A 21,117-nucleotide genomic window follows, 5' to 3' on the forward strand; every position below is an offset into this window, starting at 1 on the left:
AGTGCATGGAGCCTGCTAAAAAAGTAAAAAAAAAAAAAAAAAATTATAATGGTATGTGAAGTCAGTCAGTCAGAAAAAGACTAATAACATAGGATTTCACCCACATGTGGAATTTAAGAAACAAAACAAAGAGATAAACCAAAAAAAAAAAAAAAAAACCACACAAAAAAAAAACAAAATAAAAAAAACAGACTTAACTATAGAGAAGAAACTGATGGTTACCAGAGGGGAGGTGGGTAGGAGGATAGGTGATACAGGTGAACGGGAGGGATTAAAGAGAACACTTAACCATGATGAGCACTGAGCAGTGTACAGAATTGCTGACTTACTATATCATACAACTGAAACTAATATAACATTGTATGTCAACTATATTGGAATTTAAATAGATCATTATCATCATAACATTTTTATAATGGCAAAACTGCAGAAACAAACCCAAACATTTACCTACAGTAGAATGGATAAATTATGGTATATTCCTATAATGGAAAGCTAGAGAAGTATAAAAATGACTATATTATATGGATGAATTTCACAAACCTAATTTTGAGCAAGAAAAGTAATTGGCAGGGGCACCTGAGTGGCTCAGTGGGTTAAGCATCTCACTTCAGCTCAGGTCATGATCTCTCACTTTGTGAGTCTGAGCCCCACGTGGGGCTCTGTGCTGACAGCCCAGAGCCTGGAGCCTGCTTCAGATTCTGTCTTCTCTCTCTGTCCCTCCCCTGCTCGCCCTCTGTCTCTCTCTCTCAAAAATAAATAAACATTAAAAAAAAATTTTTTTTTAAATCACACATGGTAGGAGTGCCTGAGTGGCTCAGTCAGTTGAGTGGCCGACTTCAGCTCAGATCACCATCTCGCAGTTCGTGAATTCAAACCCCACATCAGGCTCACTGCTGTCAGCGTGGCGGCTGCTTTGGATCCTCTGTCCAAGACTACATGCGCTCACTCTCTCTCAAAAATAAATGTTAAAAATATCACACATGGTAAACGAAGGAACAGCAATTATCCATTCAAGGTTTGGCAAATACTTCCAAATAATAATTCTAATTGTACTAAACAAGAAGCCAATAACCTTGGCAAGATCTGCAAAATAATAATTCTCTTGAATATAATAATTCCAACCTACTATAAAACAATCTACCACCATTATTTGGAATCCCAAGTCAGGACAACCAGAGATTAACTTTTCAACAGAAATCTATGAAACTGTGACGGACTAATAAAAAACAAATTGCAAAAATACCACTACATTGACCCTTGAACAACATAAGTTTAAACTACATGCATCCACTTATATGCAGATTTTCAATAAATACAGTATAGTACTGTAAATGTATTCTTGCTTCCTCATGATTTTCTTAATAACATTTTTTCCAGCTTACTTTATTGTAATAATACAATATATAATACATATAACATACAAAATACGTGTTAATCAACTGTTATCAGTAAGACTTCCAGTCAACATTAGGCTATTGGCAGTTCCATTTTTGAGTTAGGGGGAAGCGAGGGAGAGTGGGGGAGAGGGTGTATGACAGTTACCATGGTCTGTCCCTGTTCCACTAGCTGGGGGTAGACTCAATAAAGAAAGAAACTAAAAAAAATAAGAAACTAAAAAAAATGTTATATGCATATTAGCAACTGCATGGGAATGGGGGGGGGCACACTCCTAATCCCTACACTGTTCAAGGGTCAGCTATATTTAAATAGCACTGTTAGATCATCATACCTGTGTTTTTAATCCCTCTGTAGTCAATTTGTCTATGTGTATTATTACATGCCATTAACACATTTCTTCTCCCCTCACTCTTAGCAGAGAACCTTGCTTGCTACTTCAGAGAAAATAGAATTATCTCAACTACTTATGAACCTACCTGAATCTGTACTCTCAAGTCACTCCCACACCCACCCCTTGGAAAAGAGAAATTATTCCCTCTCCTTTGCTAGTTTATTCTTTTTTTTTTTTAAACATTTATTTATCTTCAGAGAGAGAGAATCTCAAGCAGGCTCCACACTATCAGTGCAGAACCCAACGTGGTGCTTGAATCATGAACAGTGAGATCATGACCTGAGCCAAAATCAAGAGTAGGCTTAACCAACAGACACCCAGGCACCCCTCCTTTGCCAGTTTATTCTTATACCTGAAACTGAAAGGTTAGAGTTCTGTAATCCTCAGTTTCCCTAGGAGATCTTATCCATCTAGTCTTTGCCTTCCCACTATACCCACCACACTCTGGGCCACCATCATCTACCATATGATTACTGCAACAAATTCAAAACTATTCTATCTTCTACCCTTGGTCTTCTCTATTTCTTTTCTACCTACCAGTAAGACGGATCATTTAAAAGTGAAAATATCATGATATCCCTAAAATGCTTGGATGACTTGATCATTGAATAAAGTAAATTCCTAACAAGGTTCTCCATGAGCTACTTCTAACCTACTGTGATCTTCATCTAACAGGACTCTCTTTCATACTTGCCATACTTCAAATACACCGGCCTCCTTTCAGTTTCTAAGACACACCCTGTTTTTTAACCACTTTAGTATTTTCAAATATAAAATTAATCTTCCCTCCATCTGTAACATTCTCCCCTACGCCCCCCCCCCCATTCCCTTTCCATAGCTAATTCCTAAATATCCTATGATCTTTGAGGGATATTTCAGGGACTCTATCAAACTACTACTTCAGAAAAGTCTTCCCTGAGGATTCAGAATAGGCTAGGCCTCCTCACATACACTCCTATAGCACCTTGTACTTTCCCCTCACATCACTTAGGACAATTGTAATTAAAGAAAATAGCCAATTAATGTCTGCTCCTCATAAATGATAAGCATCATGGGGAGGGAATGTGTATAGCTTATCTACCATTTCTGTCCCTATCACATAGCACAGTGTTTGTTTAAACACACACACACACACACACACACACACACACACACACACTAAACATCTGTTGAATAAAGGAAGTAAATTCGAACAAATGAAAGCACAAAGTGGATTTAAATTACTTTAAATATTATTCATTACAACACATGGAAGAGGGGTGGCATTTTGTTGAAGATCCATTGATTTTTTCATTTATTCAACAATGAATATGCCAACAAAACATGTGCTAGTACTGCTTTAAGCATTTAGTGAACAAACCAAACAAAAATCCCTGTCCTCATGGAGCTTACATCCTAGCGGGGGGAGATAACACTATTAAACACAAAATGGTAGTGATGGAGAAGGGGAAACCCAGTGGGTAAAAGTGACTGAGTCAAGAGGACAGTGGGTTGCAACTTTAAGTTAAAGTAGGCCTCATCAAAAAGGTGACATGTGAGCAAAGACTTGAAAGAAATGAGAAAATTACTCATACAAGTATCTAGAAAAAGTGTTTGAGACTCACCCCAGCTGGGAGAAAAAGTTCTCCCAAGGCAGAAATGTTCTTGGGGTTGATGAGGGAACAAGGAAGCTAGTGTGGCTAGAGCACAATGAGTGAGGGAACAGGGTAACTGTGAACAGGTCAGAGGGTAAGCTGGGTAAATGGGGGTGGGACTAAGCAGGAACAAGATGATGTGGAATACCCTCGGGCAGTGCTATCCAATGGAAGTATAATGTAAACTACATGTATAATTTTAAATTTTCCAGTAGCCACAATAAAAAAGGTAAAAAAGAAACCAGTGAAATAAAAACTAACATATTTTATTACAGCTAATACCACAAAATATTATTTCAACATGTTATCAGTATAAAAATTTCAGGTGTTCTACTGTTTTTGGTACTAAGTCCTCAAAATCTAATGTGTATTTGACACGCTCAATTCAAATTAGCTATGTCTGAAGTGCTCAATAGTGGATAACAACATGGACAGAACAACTGCAGGCCATTCTAAGGACTTTAGATTTAGAAAAATGGGGAGACTTTCAGAATTTTGAGCATAAGAGTAAGTTATAGGACCGATTTCACTACTTGTTGAGAATATAGAGAAATCCAGGTGAGGAATGGTAACAGCATGCAAGGTAGTTGCTATAGAGTTGTGAGAAGTTAGATTTTGGATTTTATTTCGAGGGTAAAATCAACAAGATTTGTCAACTATTTATTTAACGTGAAGTATGGGGAAAAGGGGGAGTTGAGGATATTCTGAGGTTTGGGCCCAGACAACTGAAACATTGAAGTTATCATCAAATGACATGAGAAAGACCACAAAATATGAAGAGCTCGATTTTAGACAAGTGTTAAGTGCTAATAAGATATACAAGTGGCGATCTAGAACTGGCAGATGAGTTTAAGAATCTAAAGTTCAGGAGATGTCCCAACTGTAGATATAAATTTGAGAACCATTAGATATGGACAACAAACATAAATTTGAGAGCCATTAAGATATAGACGATAGTCAAAGCCAGGAGACTTAAATGAGATCGCCCAAGGAGTGAAGAATTTATATACAAAAGACATGAAGATGAAAGATGGGATCTTGGCCCCTGAGACATCCCAAGGTAAGAGGAGGAGGAACCAGCAACGTAATGTGAGAAATGACAGTGAGATAAAATTAAAAAAAAAAAAAAATTATGAGAGCAAGGAATTTTAGAAGAGAAGAAAATGTGACAAGCAGAGAATAACTTTTAGTTCTCTTTTTGGTTTGTCTAATGTAATGTTATTTCTGTCATACACGAAGATAATGTTATTAGTCTCTTTTGCTCACTTAGTAATCAGGCGCTGTGATCCCTTGCCACCACTCTTTTAAGCAACAACTATCCCAAATAGAGAATGCTGGTCTTGACACTAAACGTTCAAGAAGCTCAAAGAAAAACATAGGAGGCAGTTAAAAAAAAAAAAAAAAAAATCACTGGCCTGTGAGTGAAGCTTCAGTTCTTCCTCCAGCTACTGACTAGTTATATGAACTGCGACATACCTTAACAGGATGTTTCTTCCTCTGTAAAATGCGAGTGATGCTGGGGGCTGCCTCCACTTAAAGAGCTACCTTAATTAAGTAACAAAAAGTATCAGTGCCTCAAAAACACAAAACAAAAATTAAAAAGCACCGTACAAAAAAAAAAAAAAAAAAGCACTGTACCAAAAAAGGACTGTCCTCCTAGACAATTGGAGCTTCCTAAGTGCTGAAAAGATCTGCTACCAAGAAGTACTACACAATTAGTCTCCAAATGATAAACGTTGATGCAAATTAGGCAAGGTCTAGACGTTAAAGAATTGCCTGCAACAACGTACTCCCAAAAGCACCCACGGTTATTTTGTAAAGTGTTCAAGTTTACAGATGTAGGTCACTCAAATATACCACCTCTTCCATACCAGAACTCACTTCTCTTAATCAAATTCCTTTCCCGCGCAGCCCACATCCCCAGTAACGCAGACAGAACCGTGTCTTGGCCTCCGTCCCTACGGGTGACTGCCGGGGGCGGGGGGGCCGGGGGCAGTGTGCATCCCTCCCCCCACCCCCCACTCCACCCCTAAGGTGGACGGCTCCAGAAAGGAGTGAAACCTCTGATAAGGTCGCTTTTAAGTAGCAATAACCCTCTGGAGGACTTAGAACTCCAAAACAGCAGGAAACTTTTCAAGCCCCAGTGCAGACCCCTGCTTAGGAGAGTCCGGCTTACAACTGGAGTCTCCACGCCAGAGCTATTTTCCCCCTAAGCGCAGACAACTGCTTGCTTTACCTCTACCGAGGTATCTTATGGTCGCCGCCATGTCGACGATTCCGGATTGTGTTGACGAAGTGGGTCCTACGCTTCAACTTGGAAGAAACTTAAAAAGGGTTCCTCTCCGGAATTGGCAGAGGGGGAAGGATTAGAAAGAGCAAGAGGAAAAGGGGCGGGAACCTAAACAGGCTCTCAAGCCTGCAGGGAAGGGCGAACAACGCCTGTGCCCCGTGGCGGTGTTACACTCAGTCTCCCGTGCTAGTCTTCCGTGCTAGGACCCTATGTTTCGTGGTTCCGGTAAGGCAACTTAAACTATCTTCAGAGAAATCTCCTCGTGGAAAATACGGTCCTGTTGGCATTGCCCTGTTTTATTTCTTTTTTTCCTCTTTGATTCTGCATATGAACTCAGAACGATAATTTTAATATATTGTGAGAATACCCAGGAAAGCATGAAAAACAAAATCTGAACAATCTCACCAGCTTCCATCGCTCCATTTCCAGCCTGAAAAAACTTTAAAATTCGCCAGGTTTTCCACTACCACCCAAGGCGGGTGTCCCACTCACTTTCTTTTTATCTCAACCCAAGATCAACGTGGTTCTAAATTAATCTTAATCTAAGTTAGAATCAATTGAATAATACTTGAAAATTTTGTATAACACTTCTAGTTTTAAAATGGCAGGTTTGAGACCTACGCACTGGTTATTATGACTGAAAAAAAAAATCAGTATCCTTTCCATTACGTCACAGCTGTTGGCGGCGTCGTTTAATCTAAAATGAATTTGATCAGATTATATCACTTCCCAGTTTAATTTAAAACCCTCCAGTAACTCTCTATCCCTACACACACACACACACACACACACACACACACTCACTCACACTCACACACTGGAGCTCCCCTCTGGTCTTTGTTATCTCCCCAGCCTCAGATAGCTGCCAACATCCTTCTTCCGCCCAAACACACATATACACGCACACTTCATTCCCCCCTCTCTTTAGAATGAATATTTTGCACCAGCTCCCTAAATAACTTTTTAAAGATTTTGGCTCAAGCTTTACTCACTGATGAAGGCTCCCTCCTCCCTGAGTTATGGCCACCTCTTCCTGGTTTTGAACACTACCCAGGCATATCTGCTTATATTTGTTGAAACAGTTTAATTGAGGGGTTCCTGGGTGTCTCAATCAGTTGAGTGCCCGACTTTGGCTCAGGTCATGATTGCATGGTTCATGGGTTCAAGCCCCACATTGGGCTTTGTAGTGACAGCACAGAGCCTATTTCAGAATCTCTATCTCTCTCTCTCTCTGTCTCTTTTTCACTGTCTCAAAAATAAACATCAAAAAAATAAAGTTTTATTGATATATATTTAATATACCATGCAATTCACCAATCTAAATTGTACAATTCAATGGTTTTTAGTAACCATCACTACAATATATCTTTTGCCACCAATCTGAGCTTTTTGTGGGCAGAAATCATATCTTATTCATTTTTATAACTTCAATGCATTACAGTACTGTGAGAAGTGAGATGATTCATTTTCAGAAATACCAAATAAAAACTGTGCTGTCTAGTTAACAATAGGTTTACAACATATTGGAAATATGTACAACCCCTTCCCCCAACAATGGAGTCCCAAACCCTTAGACCCTTCACTTCCTCTCCATATCTTGAGCTTTGCAATGAGCATGCACCAAAGAACTGAAGTCTGTGTCACTTCAAGGAATGTACGTTTGTTCCAATCAGACTTCTTGTTGCCTTACATGGGCATAGACAACTTCTGGGTAAGGCTGTAACCTCTGGAATACTCAGCCAATGAAGAATCAGGGGAGGGACTTGCTTGCTAGGAGGTAAATTGTCTGCTGTCACTGCCCCGAGTGTGCCTGTCCATCAGACACCTGCTCTTGCAAGAATGTTGATTAAAGCCTTGCTTCACTGTGCTCTGAGGCTCTGCATCCCTCCTTTGACTGGGTCAGTGGGTTTATTTCTCACAAGTATCTGGCACATAAGAAGCCATCAATAAATGTTTGATAGTAAATGAATATATACCTGCATGAATTAGTGACTCCATTAGAATGGCAAGCCTGCAAAATTAACTTGCTTCCATGAAGCTGCCCACAAGAAGTTGGACTGAATCAAAGTAAGAATTTTCATGCTTTATTTCATATTTATATATTGTACCCATCTACATGAAGGATAAGATTTCTAATTTATTTCCCTGTCTTATTAATACCTAAGCAGTTACTTCAAAGGTTCCACACCCATTTATGACTGTTACATACACACACAAAAAAATTCAGGGGCTCCTGAGTGTCTCAGTTGGTTAAGTGTCCAACTCTTGATTTGGCTCAGGTCATGATCTCATGGTTCATGGGTTTGAGCCCTGCAGTGCATTGGGCAGTGCAGAGCCTGCTTGGGATTCTCTCTCCCTCTCTCTCTGCCCCTGCCCAGCCTGTGATCTCTCTCTTTGAAAAAAATTCCAAGAACTTGAATCTACTCTTATAACTTCCTTCCCTTTCTCCCTGCTTCTTTTCTTTTCTCCTTTCTTTTCACAAATATGCTACTATTTGCCATGTGACAAGTAGTGTGCTTGGCTATGCACAGATGTGGCAAAAAAACCCAACACAGCCGTTAATCCCATGATCCTTAAAAATTAATTTTTTGGGGCGCCTGGGTGGCGCAGTCGGTTAAGCGTCCGACTTCAGCCAGGTCACGATCTCGCGGTCCGTGGGTTCGAGCCCCGCGTCAGGCTCTGGGCTGATGGCTCAGAGCCTGGAGCCTGTTTCCGATTCTGTGTCTCCCTCTCTCTCTGCCCCTCCCCCGTTCATGCTCTGTCTCTCTCTGTCCCAAAAAATAAAAATTAAAAAAAAGTTGAAAAAAAAATTAAAAAAAAAATCAATTTTTAATGTTTATTTTTGAGAGAGAGCATGAGCAGGAGAGGGGCAGATTGAGAGGGGGACAGAGGATCCGAAGCAGGCTCTCCACTAACATTAGTGAGCCAGATGTGGGGCTCAAACCCACAAACCATGAGGTCATGACCTGAGCTAAAGTTAGATACTCAACTGACAGAGCCACACAGGCAACCCCAGAATTAATTTCATTTGAGGATAAGTTTAAGGGTTTGGGCAAGTTCACCAAATCCATTTCCAGACAAAAACACTTAGATTAAAAATGATTTTCCTTAGCCTCTACAATTCCCCTTTTCCATAACTAAGATCAGTTGGCCTCCATCCGTGCACATCTTTATGTCTCCTGTTATAACAAGATAATTTAAACACTCAATATTGGGACTCAGAGTAACATGTAGTATGCTTGTAGTAGTAGCCTTATTAAAGCTGTGTCCTGTAGAAGTGAAACTTATCTAACTGCCCACTTTGACCATCAGAACTTGATGGCATTAGTCAGATGAAATCCAAAGTCCAGTTATCTATATATAATAACACATAAAGAGGTTATTTAACTTGAGACTAAAAACTACAAAAATCCACACTCTGAAATGGGAACTCTGAGCCTCTAAATATTGAGTATGTAATGAGGGTCTTGCTGAAGAGGGGCAGTAGAAGTTTTGGTTAAGCAGTGGTGCTCTGGAGCCAAACATTCTGGGTTTGAATCCCAGTATCAACACTTACCAGCTATGTGACTGGGGGCATGTTGCTATACCTCTTTGGGTCTCGGTTTCCTGGGATACGGGGCTGATGAGATAGTTTATTGAGGTACTTACTACAGTACCTGGCCCAGAGTAAACACTCATTCAGTGTTACAACTTGTCAGTAGTAAGGAACCAGTGAGAGCTCTTAACCAGAAAGGCAAAAATGAATAAGCTATCCTAGTACTTTTTCTTCTATTATCTGCTTATTTCTTAATATGATACATGCTGTTTGTGTCTCTACATGTGCTAGGATGTCACGTTCTGTATTTCAGAGCTTTTATTAGTATTTGCAGAAAGTCTTTAGGCTGGGTTTATAACATCCTCAAAGTTCACTCTAAACGCAACTTTTCCCAGTTGATTTCTAGGAAGGTTTATACTCTCCAGGAGTCTTGGCAATATGCCAGTTGTCTGCCTGCTTGGCTAACTTCCCTGGGGAAAGCTTTCAAATATTTGCCTAGCCCTGTAGCTTCTTCAACCATCTTTCAATTGTGCTGGAAACTCCTCTGCAAGAAGAGTCACTTCCCTTTTTGGGTTCAAGTTGAAAATGAATTCTCTTATTGGATAAAAATAAGGAACTCCATGACATATCCTACTTCCAATAGTATGCATCAGAATCACCCAGAAGGCTTGTTAAAACAGATTACTGGGCTCTACCCCCCAGAGTTTCTGATCCAATAAGTTTCTGATCCATGGTCATGGTCCATGAATTTGTATTTATAATAGGTTCTCAGGTGATAGTGAGAACTGTGTACTGGTCCAGAGACCACACTTTAAAAACCACTCCCTATGGAATACCATGAAAGATTTGCATCCATACCTATCATTAACTTAGGGAGGAGTTGTTTCATTTAACAATTTTATACTCGATATAATACAGGCAATAAAAGTATTAATTCCCATGTGTGGTATGTCTCTAGGACGAGAATCTACCCACTCTTATCTTCTCTTCTATATAGAAACTGCTATTCCATACCTGGGTTTCAGCTCCAAAACAGTTCAGCTGCCAGATGGGAGAATTTCTGGTCTTTGCCTATCTAGATTTTAAGTATCACCAACTCCCAGACCTCCTTCTTTGTGCTTACTGAAGACTCAGGTTATTTTTTCATGAAGAAATGTCTACTTAGAATGATTGCTTAGTCATAGAGTGGAAAATTTGAGGAATTGGAACTCATTTCATCTTATCCACACCCCACCTCCAATATGGGACCTTCTTTGTCCCACCACCCCTAGCTGACTACTTTAATTCCAGATTGAATTAGGAGATTTAGAACTGTCTAGTGGAATGCTGGTAAATGTTTAACTGGCTCTCCAGTACAAAAGAAACAAGTTTAGCATTTACCAATCTCTTTGGTATCAATATTCCTACAGTAACTGGTTTCAAGCTCTGAAACATAAAATCAACCAATTCACAAAATTCTGACAACTTAGCACTTGGTTCTTAGATGACTATCGCGTACTACTGGAAGTTTCCTAGTAAAAGCCCTTGTTAACTTTTAAAAGACCTAAACCAAACCAATTCATCCTAGAGCACACTTCTCAAACCTCAATCTGAATACAAATTATTTGGGAATCTTATTAAAATGTAGATTCTAGGAACGCCTGGGTGGCTCAGTGGGTTAAGCATCCAATTCTTGATTTTGGCTCAGGTCATGATCTCATGGTTCATGGGATGAAGCCCCGCATTGGGCTTTGCACGGACAGTGTGGAGTCTGATTGGGATCCTCTCTCCCCCTCGCTTTCTGCCCCTCCCTGACACTCATGCACATGAACACATGCTCTAAATAAGTAAATAAATAAATAAACAAATAAATAAATACATAAATAAAATATGGATTCTAATTTAGTAGGTATGGGGTGGACCCTGAGTTTCTAATTTCTAGCAAGCTCCTAAGTGGTGTTGATGCTACTGGTTCATGAACCACACTTTGAATAACAAGTTGCTAGAACACATCCTAGAATGAAATTCATATTTCTATCATTAGTCTCAGACCAGAACCTTTTGAATAGCCTCTATCTTCTCAATATATAGAATATAAACTGATGTAGATTCCCAAATTTCTGGGTATAAACTCCATGACCTCCATCTTTCAGTTGTGGTACCAGAAATATCAGTAAGTGACTGCCCCACCCATATCTGTTTCTGGTGAAAACTTCCCCATCCCACATAAATAAAATTCCCCAGCCCCAGCTATCAGGACCACTTGAAGCCATCTGACCCAAGGAAAGTCAACCCATACTGTAACCAGTGATCTGGCTTGAAAAACCTAGGCTGACCCTTCTTCTCATAAAACTGGAATTGGGGAAGTGAAAAGCTGAAACATTTAGGTGGGAGAATTCAAGCTATTAGATCATAAGTAGATTCAAGGCAAAAGAAGCTTTGAAAGACAAGCTGAAATTATTAGTGAGCAGAAATGGTGTATGAACAGAGTTACATGAAGCTAGTCACTTTCAAGAATAGAATAGAACGAGGATGCTGGGGAAAGCAGAGATATCATGAGGAAGAGATCAGCCAGCCCCTGAGAGGAAGATAGCAGATGTAGTCACAGTTCCTGTTACAGTTTCCGTCACGTCTGCTGTATCACTCTATCCCTCTCCCTGCATTCTTTTGAGATCCCTATCTACCATATATATCCCCACAATAACCCCTGGTTTCTTGACTAGTACCAGTGAGTTTCTGTATCTTCTAAACAAACAAGCAAGCAAAAAAACTTATTAAAATTGTGGATCTCTAGCTATTCTGGTCATGATGCATGAATTGGCAATGCTCTACCAGAATTAATAGCAAAACCTTAATTGCAGAATCTCAGAGTTTGAAAAACTTTGGAAGTCTTCTATCTATCTGAAGTATAAACCCTGTCTACAATTCTCTGCTTAAATTTACAGTGGCAAAGTCTTGAATATTCCATAAGGTAGTTCATCCTTTTTTTGTTTGTTTGTTTGTTTGTTTGTTTGTTTGTTTGTTTTGGACAACTCTAATTGTTAAAGCTGTTCCCTATGTTAAAGCTGAAATAATCTTCCTTCTAACTTGGACCCAATTGAACCCTTTGGGTCAATTCCATTTCCATAGGGCAAATCCACATTCCTGGTATTGGATAACAGCTGTCATGCCTCTTATGTCTTCTCTTCACTTAGCTGAGGACGTTCACATTCTTACCCACCCCAGTTCCTCTCTTCCATGGCATGGTGGTGAACTTTTCATTTTCCCAGGAGCCTTATCAAGGATATACTGGATATACTCTAGATTGCCGGTATCTCTTTTAAAAAGTAATCCCCAAATTGAACAAAACACTCCAGAGGAGAAAGGGGTATTGCTCCTGGAAAAATTAACACAATGTAGATTGTAGCAACTTTTTAAAAAATTTTTTTTAATGTTTATTTGATTTTGAAGGAGAGAGAGACAGAGCATGAATGGGGGAAGTGTAAAGAGAGAAGGAGACATAGAATCCGAAGGGGGTGCAGGCTCTGAGCTGTCAGCGCAGAGCCCAATGTGGGGCTCCAACTCACGAATGACATGATCATGACCTGAGCTGAAGCTGGACGCCTAAACAATTGAGCCACCCAGGTGTCCCAGATTGTAGCAACTTCTAATGGCTTGTAGTACATTGTAATTCCTTTGTTTTTCTTTAGTACTTCTTTATGACTAAAGGCATACCACAAGTATCCCAAATTTGAACTAAACCAAAAGTTTCCTCTAATGAACTTCTTGCTTTAAGATTTCTATATTTTAGAATACCTCTGTCCGATACAAATATAATGCAAATCACATATATACTTTTAAGTTTTCTAGTAGCTATGTTAAAAAAGTAACACAAAATCCACACAATTATTTAAAATTAATTAAAATTAAAATTAATGCTAATAATTTAACTCAATTTGCCTGTAATATCAGTTCAACATGTAATATTAAAAATATTGAGATATTTTACATTCTTTTTTATACTGTCTTTGAAGTTCTATATGTATTTTACACTTACAGCCTATCACAATTAAGACTGAGTCCATTTTGGATACTCAACAGCCACATGTGGCTACCATATTAGCACAATTTTAGAAAAAAAAAGAACAGCTACTTATTGAACTTTTGAACACTTACTTATTGAACACTTATTGAACACTTACCATGTGCAAGGCACTTTTCTAAAGTGTTAACATATTTTAACTGTTTAAATCTTCACAACAACTCTATAAGATAGGCACTATAATTATTCCAATTTTCAGATGAAGGAATAGAGGCACTGGGAAGTTAAGTAACTTGCCCAATTAATAAGTAGTTGAATTGAGATTTCAACCCAGGATGCCTGGCTCAAGAGACTATATATTTTTTTTTAATTTTTTTTTTAACATTTATTGATTTTTGAGACACAGAGAGACAGAGCATGAACGGGGGAGGGTCAGAGAGAGGGAGACACAGAATCTGAAACAGGCTCCAGGCTCTGAGCTGTCAGCACAGAGCCCGATGCGGGGCTCGAACCCACGGACCGTGAGATCATGACCTGAGCCGAAGTCGGCCGCTTAACTGACTGAGCCACCCAGGCACCCCAAGAGACTATATTTTTAACCACTATTAGACATGTATCACACACATACTTCATGCTGGACACTGTGCCAAGCACCATGCATATAGTATCTTGCTTAATCCTCATTTTATAGATGAAGAAACAGAGGCTCCAAAAAGTTAGTGACTTGCCAAAGCCCATGCAGATAGTGTTAGAGCCTAATAACAGCTCATTATATCTGACTGCTGCACCCTCCTCCTGCTTCACTGCCCAAACTCTGGTGTTTAAACATACATACACCCATGACTCAATATTTTTGATGCTGATGTCTTAAATTAGAAAATGGCCAGATGATATCAGAGTCTGTGGGAGAAAATAAATAACACACAAGCACATATGTATTATTTTTTGATCTTCAAAGCCAAGCATGTAAATCACAAGCACCAACAAAACACTAATTAGAGTTAATTTTTATCTTCAATGCATGTAGAGGTAAAACTTGCTTGAAATATTTATCTAGATATGGAAATGTATGTTTATTTTTTCATTTAGTTTTTAAGAGTCTCTCTTATACCTGAGGTGTCTGGGTAGCTCAGTTGGTTAAGCATCCAACTCTTGATCTTGGCTCAGGTCATGATATCACAGTTTGTGGGATTGGGCCCCATGTTGGGTTCTGTGCTATCAGCTTGGGATTCTCTCTCTCCCTCTCTCCCTCTCTCTGCCCCTCCCCATCACTTGTGCTCTCTTTCTTTCTCTCTCTCTCACTGCCTCTCAAAAATAAATAATTTTTTTTAAAAAATGAGCCCCTCTTACCCAATTTTTGTTTTATAATTTTGTTTAAAGTTTATTTATTTATTTATTTTTTTTTTAGTCATCTCTACACCCAGTGTGGAGCAGGAACCCATGACCAAAGATCAAGAGTCACATGCTCTACTTATCCAGCCAGGTGCCCCTGGAAATGGATTTTTTTTTAACATTTTATAAGGTCTGAGAAAAATAACAATACCAACAAAGCAATTCTCCGGGAAACGTTTTGTTTTTATAGAAGAGTGTGCCCAACCCACAAGAGGAGGCTGTAAGTAACTGAAAGGATGTGACTCTCTTCCTCCCTTTTGTGCTGTGAGGCTTTATTGTTTTGTAGACTTAGAAGTGAACTTGACATTTTGTTGTTGCACTTTTTTTCAGGTCTTTCTTTTAGACAAGGTCAAACTGAGGCTGAGTCCAAGCCCCAGTGTTAGTTTGGGGTTAAGAAGCTCTTTCTCTCTTTCTGGATATCTCCTTTTAACTGCTTCAGGAAATGAGCTCAAGGTTTTTAGGGAATCTTGGGAATTATTTCTTAGTCATTTTATCTGAAAAGTATTTGGTGTAAATACTCTAATATACACCTGTGAACAGTAGCATCTCATCTTTGTCTAAATTATCTTATCCTGTCAAACAAAGTTTCTGTTGCTGCAACTGGGTTAGCATTTGTCTTCTTCCTATAGTCATCGGGTGGTAGAGGGAGAAGAGTAGTGGTATTGGAGGGAATGGTGGGAGACGGTGGGGAGAAAGGTGACTCAGAGTAGAGGAGCCTTTAGCAATCAAGAAGCCAGAGGTTCAGGTCAGGCTTTCCTGGCCTCAGCTTCCGTGATATCTTGTTAATTTATGCTAAACAACCATGAATAACTGTTAAGGGTTAATTTTTAAATTAAAAATAAAAGATCATTTTCTGGCTCCTCTGGGAGAGATGACAGAGATCTAACCCAAGTAAACAATAAAACAAGTGCAGATTAAAGGGATATACAGGGGCCCAAGTTAAGAGTAATGAGCATCCTTATCCATCAGGAAAAATAGATTGTAATTAGAAAATTTAATAAATTTCTCCAAAGGTCAAAGGTCAAATAATGGCTGGGAATAGAAATAAGGATGGAAGCGTTACTAACTAAAATCTATTTTCAACTGCAATAATCTAGGTTCTAAAATAGGTACAGATAATGATCTTTCTTTAGTTTGTACCATCAAAACTGATATAAAGCATGTCATTCTTTTCAAGAAAACACAAGAATGCATTGCTTTTCTGAACTCTCTCTAGAAGGAGGGCTACAGAAATTTACAGAGTAAGATGCCCTTGTTCCCAATGTCCCACTATACGAAGAGGCCGACAAGCCTTCCGTGGTTGACAGTGAGTGGGGATTTTTGCAGTGTTACCACAAGTCACCACTTGTACAGCACACAGACAGATCCAGGAAGTAGCGGCTGTGTAATAGGAGGGCTTCACTTAACCCAAGCTGTGTGCATCTTGAGGTTCAGATACCTGTTGGGACAGACAGAAGAGCAGCAGAGTGTCTGTGCTTGGCTCTGAGGAGCTGTTCATTCCAAGGGAGGTGAGAGTATTTGAAGGACACAGCACCAGGGTGGAAGAGAAGGCAATTCTGAGCGTGTTCCTCGGGGCCCTGCTCTGCCGAGTGCCTTCCAAGCATGAGTGTTGGAACCTGGGAATGGAGGCAAAAGAAAAACATGTAAAAGAGACAGTTCACTGAAACCGCTTTAGGGACCCATGAGCACAGATCTTGTTGTTTAGGGGAACCAGGTAACAAAGAGGACTTGAGAGAAGTTCTTGAATGCAGCATGCTGTAGTCTGTGACTCGCTTGGGACAGTGATAGCTCTGGTGGCTTTGATATCTTTCTTACAGACAGAAAGTAACCAAAAGCAGCAGGAAAGGACAAAAGGAACTGACATAATGCAGTAGCAAACATGTTTGGGAACACTCAGTGCAACACTCCCTTGCAACAACCAGTACATCCGTGCAGAGTTTGGGAGCCCTGGTGGGTAAAGTGTAGAGCCAATCATTATCAGCAGGGTCCTAAGGTTCTAGTTGACCCCTGGTGTGGAAAACACCAGCTGCAGGTAGAGAGCCATCTCAATATAACACAAGCAACTATGATTATTTTTTACAAGAATGTTGCCCAGTTCTGAAGTTTTTTAGGTCTCATCCAATGTTTGATTTTCCTACATTTTAGCAGGCTTTTTTTTCTTGCATCTTTTTATAAAATATCTAATTCCAGTTTACACATTGAAATATGGCACACTGTACCCTAGATCTCAACCTAATATTAGTCGAATTACAGTTGACCCTTGAGTAACATGGGGGTTATGGTTCCAACACGCAGTAGAGTCAAAAATCCATAACTCTTGACTCCCCAAAAACTTAACTATTAACAGCCTGCTGTTGACTGGAAGCCTTATGGATAACATAGTCGTCATTTAACACCTTTTTTGTAGTTGTATATATGATATACTGTATACTTACAATAAAGCAGAGAAAAGAAAATGTCATTAAAAAATCATATAGAAGAGAAAATCCAAAAAAATACATTTTTAGTACAATGCTTTGTTTGTTGAAAAAATATTGCATATCAGTGAAACCATGTAGTTCAAACCTGTGTTGTCAAGGGTCCACTGTAATATGAAATACTCATCTAATTTGCTAAATCTTTTTTATTATTTTAAATCCAGTATAGTTAACACACAGTGTTATATTAGTTTCAGATGTACAGTATAGTGATTCAACAATTCTATACATTATTCATAAGTGTACTTAAAAAAAATTTTTTTTAACGTTTATTTATTATTGAGAGACAGAAACAGAGCATGAGCATGGGAAGGACAGAGAGAGAGGAGGAGACACAGAATCCAAAGCAGGCTCCCAAGCTCCGAGCTGCCAGCACAGAGCCCAATGCAGGGCTTGAACTCACAAACCGTGAGATCACGACTGGAGCCGAAGTCTGACGCTTAACCGGCTGGGCCACACAGGTGCCCCATGATAAGTGTACTTTTAATCCTCTTTACCTACTTCACCCATCCCCTCACCCACTCTCCTCTGGTAATCACCAGTTCTCTATAGTTAAGAGTCTAGTTTTCGGTTTGTCTCTTTTATTTGTTTGTTTGTTTGTTTATTTACTAATTTGCTAAATCTTACCAAGTAACCTATGACTATTTACCTTAGCCCTTATTCCGTGAGAATTAAGTATTTTTCATAGTCTACAAGAAGGCATTATCACAATTCACTGCAAAATATGAATAAATCATATTTACTGGCTAACCCTTCTTTGTCACTTACGTTACCTCTTTCAAATAATTTAGTAGATTAGAAAGACATTACTTAGTTTTACAAAACTCTCCTTATCACATTGACATAAATCCACCTGCTACAAAAATATTTCATTGTCTGCTCATTTTTCCTAACAGAATTTTTTTCTCCTTGCTATAGTCTGGTAAATTACTGGCAATTTCTTATTTTAACAGAACACTGTTCTGGTTATACTCCATTTGCCACCAGCCACATTTATTCTTCACTTTTGTCCGTCCGGCTGGGCGTACCCTTAAAGACTGACCATTTTATTTTTTTATTTTTATTTTTTTTAATGTTTGTCACTTTCAGGAGAGACAGAGGGAGAGCACAAGCAGGTGAGAGGCAGAGAGAGAGAGGGAGACAGAGGATCTGAAGTGGGCTTTGTGCTGACAGCAGACAGCCCGATGTGGGGCTCGAACTCTGGAACCGTTAAGATCACCTGAACCAAAGCTGGATGTTTAACCAACTGAGCCATCCAGGCGCCCCAAGATTGACCCTTTTAAACTGTACCACCTGGGCTCCCTTGTCTCTGGCTTTTCATCAGGTTTGGCAGTAGGAAGCTCCAGCAAGAGACAGAGTACAGGACGAAAGAAGCCAAGGTGTTGCCTTGCTCCTGTCTGGCCGTTGTCCCGGAGGTGGCTGCATTTATCTACAGCCACTGCTTCTTCCAGACAGCTCTCCTTCCATGGCTCTAGCTCTCAGCTCATTCTAATAACACCACATTTCCCCTTGTTCCTTCAGGCCTGGCGTGGAAGCTCCCTCCCTTTCACATCCATGTTTATTTCAACATCGTTTGTCAGTGCCCTTAACCTTGCCCACACCTATGTCAATAGTCCCCCCTTTTAAACTCTCTTTGGTTAAACTCTGAATTTGCCATCTGTTTCCTGCCAGGCCCCTGACTAATACAGACATCTGGTCAATATATTGTTAGATCAGACTTTAACTGAACTGGTGGGATAAACAAAAAGAATTACATGTGTTGGCAAAAAATTTTTAACACCATGCTAACAATAACAATTTCCAGAGTTCAAAGGAAACACAGGCAAGAAGTCATAGCAGTTGTCTTATGGTTGACTTCAGTTCTTAACTCTGTCCTGAGGTTTATGTTTTATGGTAAGAACACCACGTTTGTCTTATTTCCGATGTGCAATGCTACAGAAGAATGCTGAATACCCTTCTGTACCTACAAAGTTTCCGACACAATACATATCCAATATCGGAGCTGTTCAGTCAAGAATATTGCCCTGGAGGCTCCAACAAGATCGTTCTTTATGTTCTTTAGCATGCTCCGGGGCTCAAAGAATAGCTGGAGGCGTAGCCACTAGAGTATGATCCTTTTTAACTTTTCCCTCTAGTGTGAGCTACAAAAACGTCACATTGTTCTTTCAATTTATCTCGCAGAAAACTATTAGGCCATTCATACACTCACATACAGACATACACATGCATCTCCTAAGGAGAAATATGAATTCTCAGAGACAATATGCTTTGGTTTTCTTTTTTTAATGTTCATTTATTTTTGAGAGAGACAGAGAGCACGCAAGCAGGGGAGGGGAACAGAGTGAGAAAGAAAGGGAACCTCAAGCAGGCTCCATGCTGTCAGCACACAGCTCAACTTGGGGCTCGACTCTCAACCAACCATGAGATCACAACCTGAGCCAAAATCAAGAGCCACACGCTTAACTGCCCAAGCCACCCAGGCACCCCAAACAATATGCTTTGTTACTACTGTATTGGCCCACAAACTTTTTTAAATTACACTGACAACTAATTGGGCTGAAATTTAAAATTTCTGTCTTCTTTTGAAAATAATCAGCAGCAGTTGGAGAAAGACAAATTCATTGGATTTCACTCATATGTGGAATTTAAGAAACAAAACAGATGCACCCAGGGGAAGGGAAGGAAAAATAAGAAAAAACAGAGAGGGAGGCAAACCATAAGAGACTGCTAAATACAGAGAACAAACTGAGGGTTGCTGGAGGGGTTGTGGATGGGGGGATGGGTGATGGGCATTAAGGAGGGCACTGGTTGGGATGAGCACTGGGTGTTACAAGTAAGTGATGAATCACTGGATTCCACTCCTGAAACCAATAATACTACAATGTATATTAACTAACTTGGATTTAAATTTTTAAATGAATGAATGAATGAATGAATGAAAAGGAAAATAATCACCAGACCAAGCCATACCAGACCCATATTTCTACATGGCCTTGACCCACTGGAGCTCAATAGGCATTGCACTTTTTTTTTTTAGTTTTTTTTTTTTAATTTTTTTTTAACATTTATTTATTATTGAGAGACAGAGAGACACAGAGAATGAGCAGGGGAGGGATAGAGACAAGGGAAAACATAGAATCTGAAGTAGGCTCCAGGCTCTGAGCTGTCAGCACAGAGCCCGACATGGGGCTCAAACTCACAAACTGAGAGATCATGACCTGAGCCGAAGTCGGTTACTTAACCAACTGAGCCACCCAGGCGCCCCAGGCATTGCACTTTTTGGATGGTACATCAGCTCCACTTACACCACAATCATCATTGTTGACTCTCTAGGCATTTCACAAAGTCAGCCCAGACCCTGCAGACACCTAAGTTTCCACCCTTTATCCCACTCCTTTTCAAATGTTCTGCTCTGATGTGTCTATCAGAATAAGAAATAGGCTTATTTCTTTTGGTGAAGAATAAACCTCCTTTTTAATGTTTATTTATTTATTTTTTAATGTTTATTTATTTTTTAGAGAAAGAGAGAGAAACAATACAAGCAGGAAATGGGCAGAGATAGAGGGAGACACAGAATCAGAAATAGGCTCCGGGCTCTGAGTTGTCAGCACAGAGCCTGATGCAAGGCTCAAACCCCGAACTGTGAGATCATGACCCGAGCTAAAGTCTGATGCTTAACTGACTGAGCCCCCCAGGCGCCCCTGAAGAATAAACCTCTTAATGGTAATTCCATTAGCAAAACACGAGGCCAAAGCTGTGAAATGACCACTAGTAAGGGTCAGACTAAATTCTTAGAGAGTCCTTACGCCTTACATATTTTAAGTGATTCACTTAAGGGTCTTTCCATCTGAACCTTATTATAATTTGGCAATTATTTGTACAATTTGCTACTCTTTGTAAGTAGGTGGATATTTTGTATACTGATGGTATCTTTTTCTATTTCATATACTTTGAGACATTAGAAACGTTTAGTCAAAGTGGTTTAGATAAACTGGCT

General features: G+C 39.6%; 1 protein-coding gene and 1 long non-coding RNA gene across 4 annotated transcripts in view; one reads left to right on the plus strand and one right to left on the minus strand.

The window, feature by feature from the left end:
- The window catches only part of MRPL1 (mitochondrial ribosomal protein L1), a 98,500-nt gene extending 92,354 nt beyond the window's left edge, over positions 1–6,146 (minus strand). Inside the window, exon 1 of one of the 3 annotated variants that reach the window (XM_019829331.2) lies at positions 6,122–6,146. In XM_019829331.2, coding sequence (XP_019684890.1) covers positions 6,122–6,131 — 10 coding nt within the window. In that variant the 5' untranslated portion in view covers positions 6,132–6,146. Of the gene's footprint in view, positions 1–5,307; positions 5,440–5,662; positions 5,846–6,121 lie in introns of those variants that run through there. The other 2 variants (XM_003985258.6, XM_006931041.5) reach the window with 2 other exon arrangements.
- The window catches only part of LOC123385032, a 38,819-nt gene continuing 23,516 nt past the window's right edge, over positions 5,815–21,117 (plus strand). Inside the window, exon 1 of the long non-coding RNA XR_006596996.1 lies at positions 5,815–5,941. This is a non-coding gene — a long non-coding RNA (uncharacterized LOC123385032). The remainder of the gene's footprint in view (positions 5,942–21,117) is intronic.

Source organism: Felis catus, chromosome B1 (genome assembly GCF_018350175.1).
Source record: "Felis catus isolate Fca126 chromosome B1, F.catus_Fca126_mat1.0, whole genome shotgun sequence".
Classification (NCBI taxonomy): Eukaryota; Metazoa; Chordata; class Mammalia; order Carnivora; family Felidae; genus Felis; species Felis catus.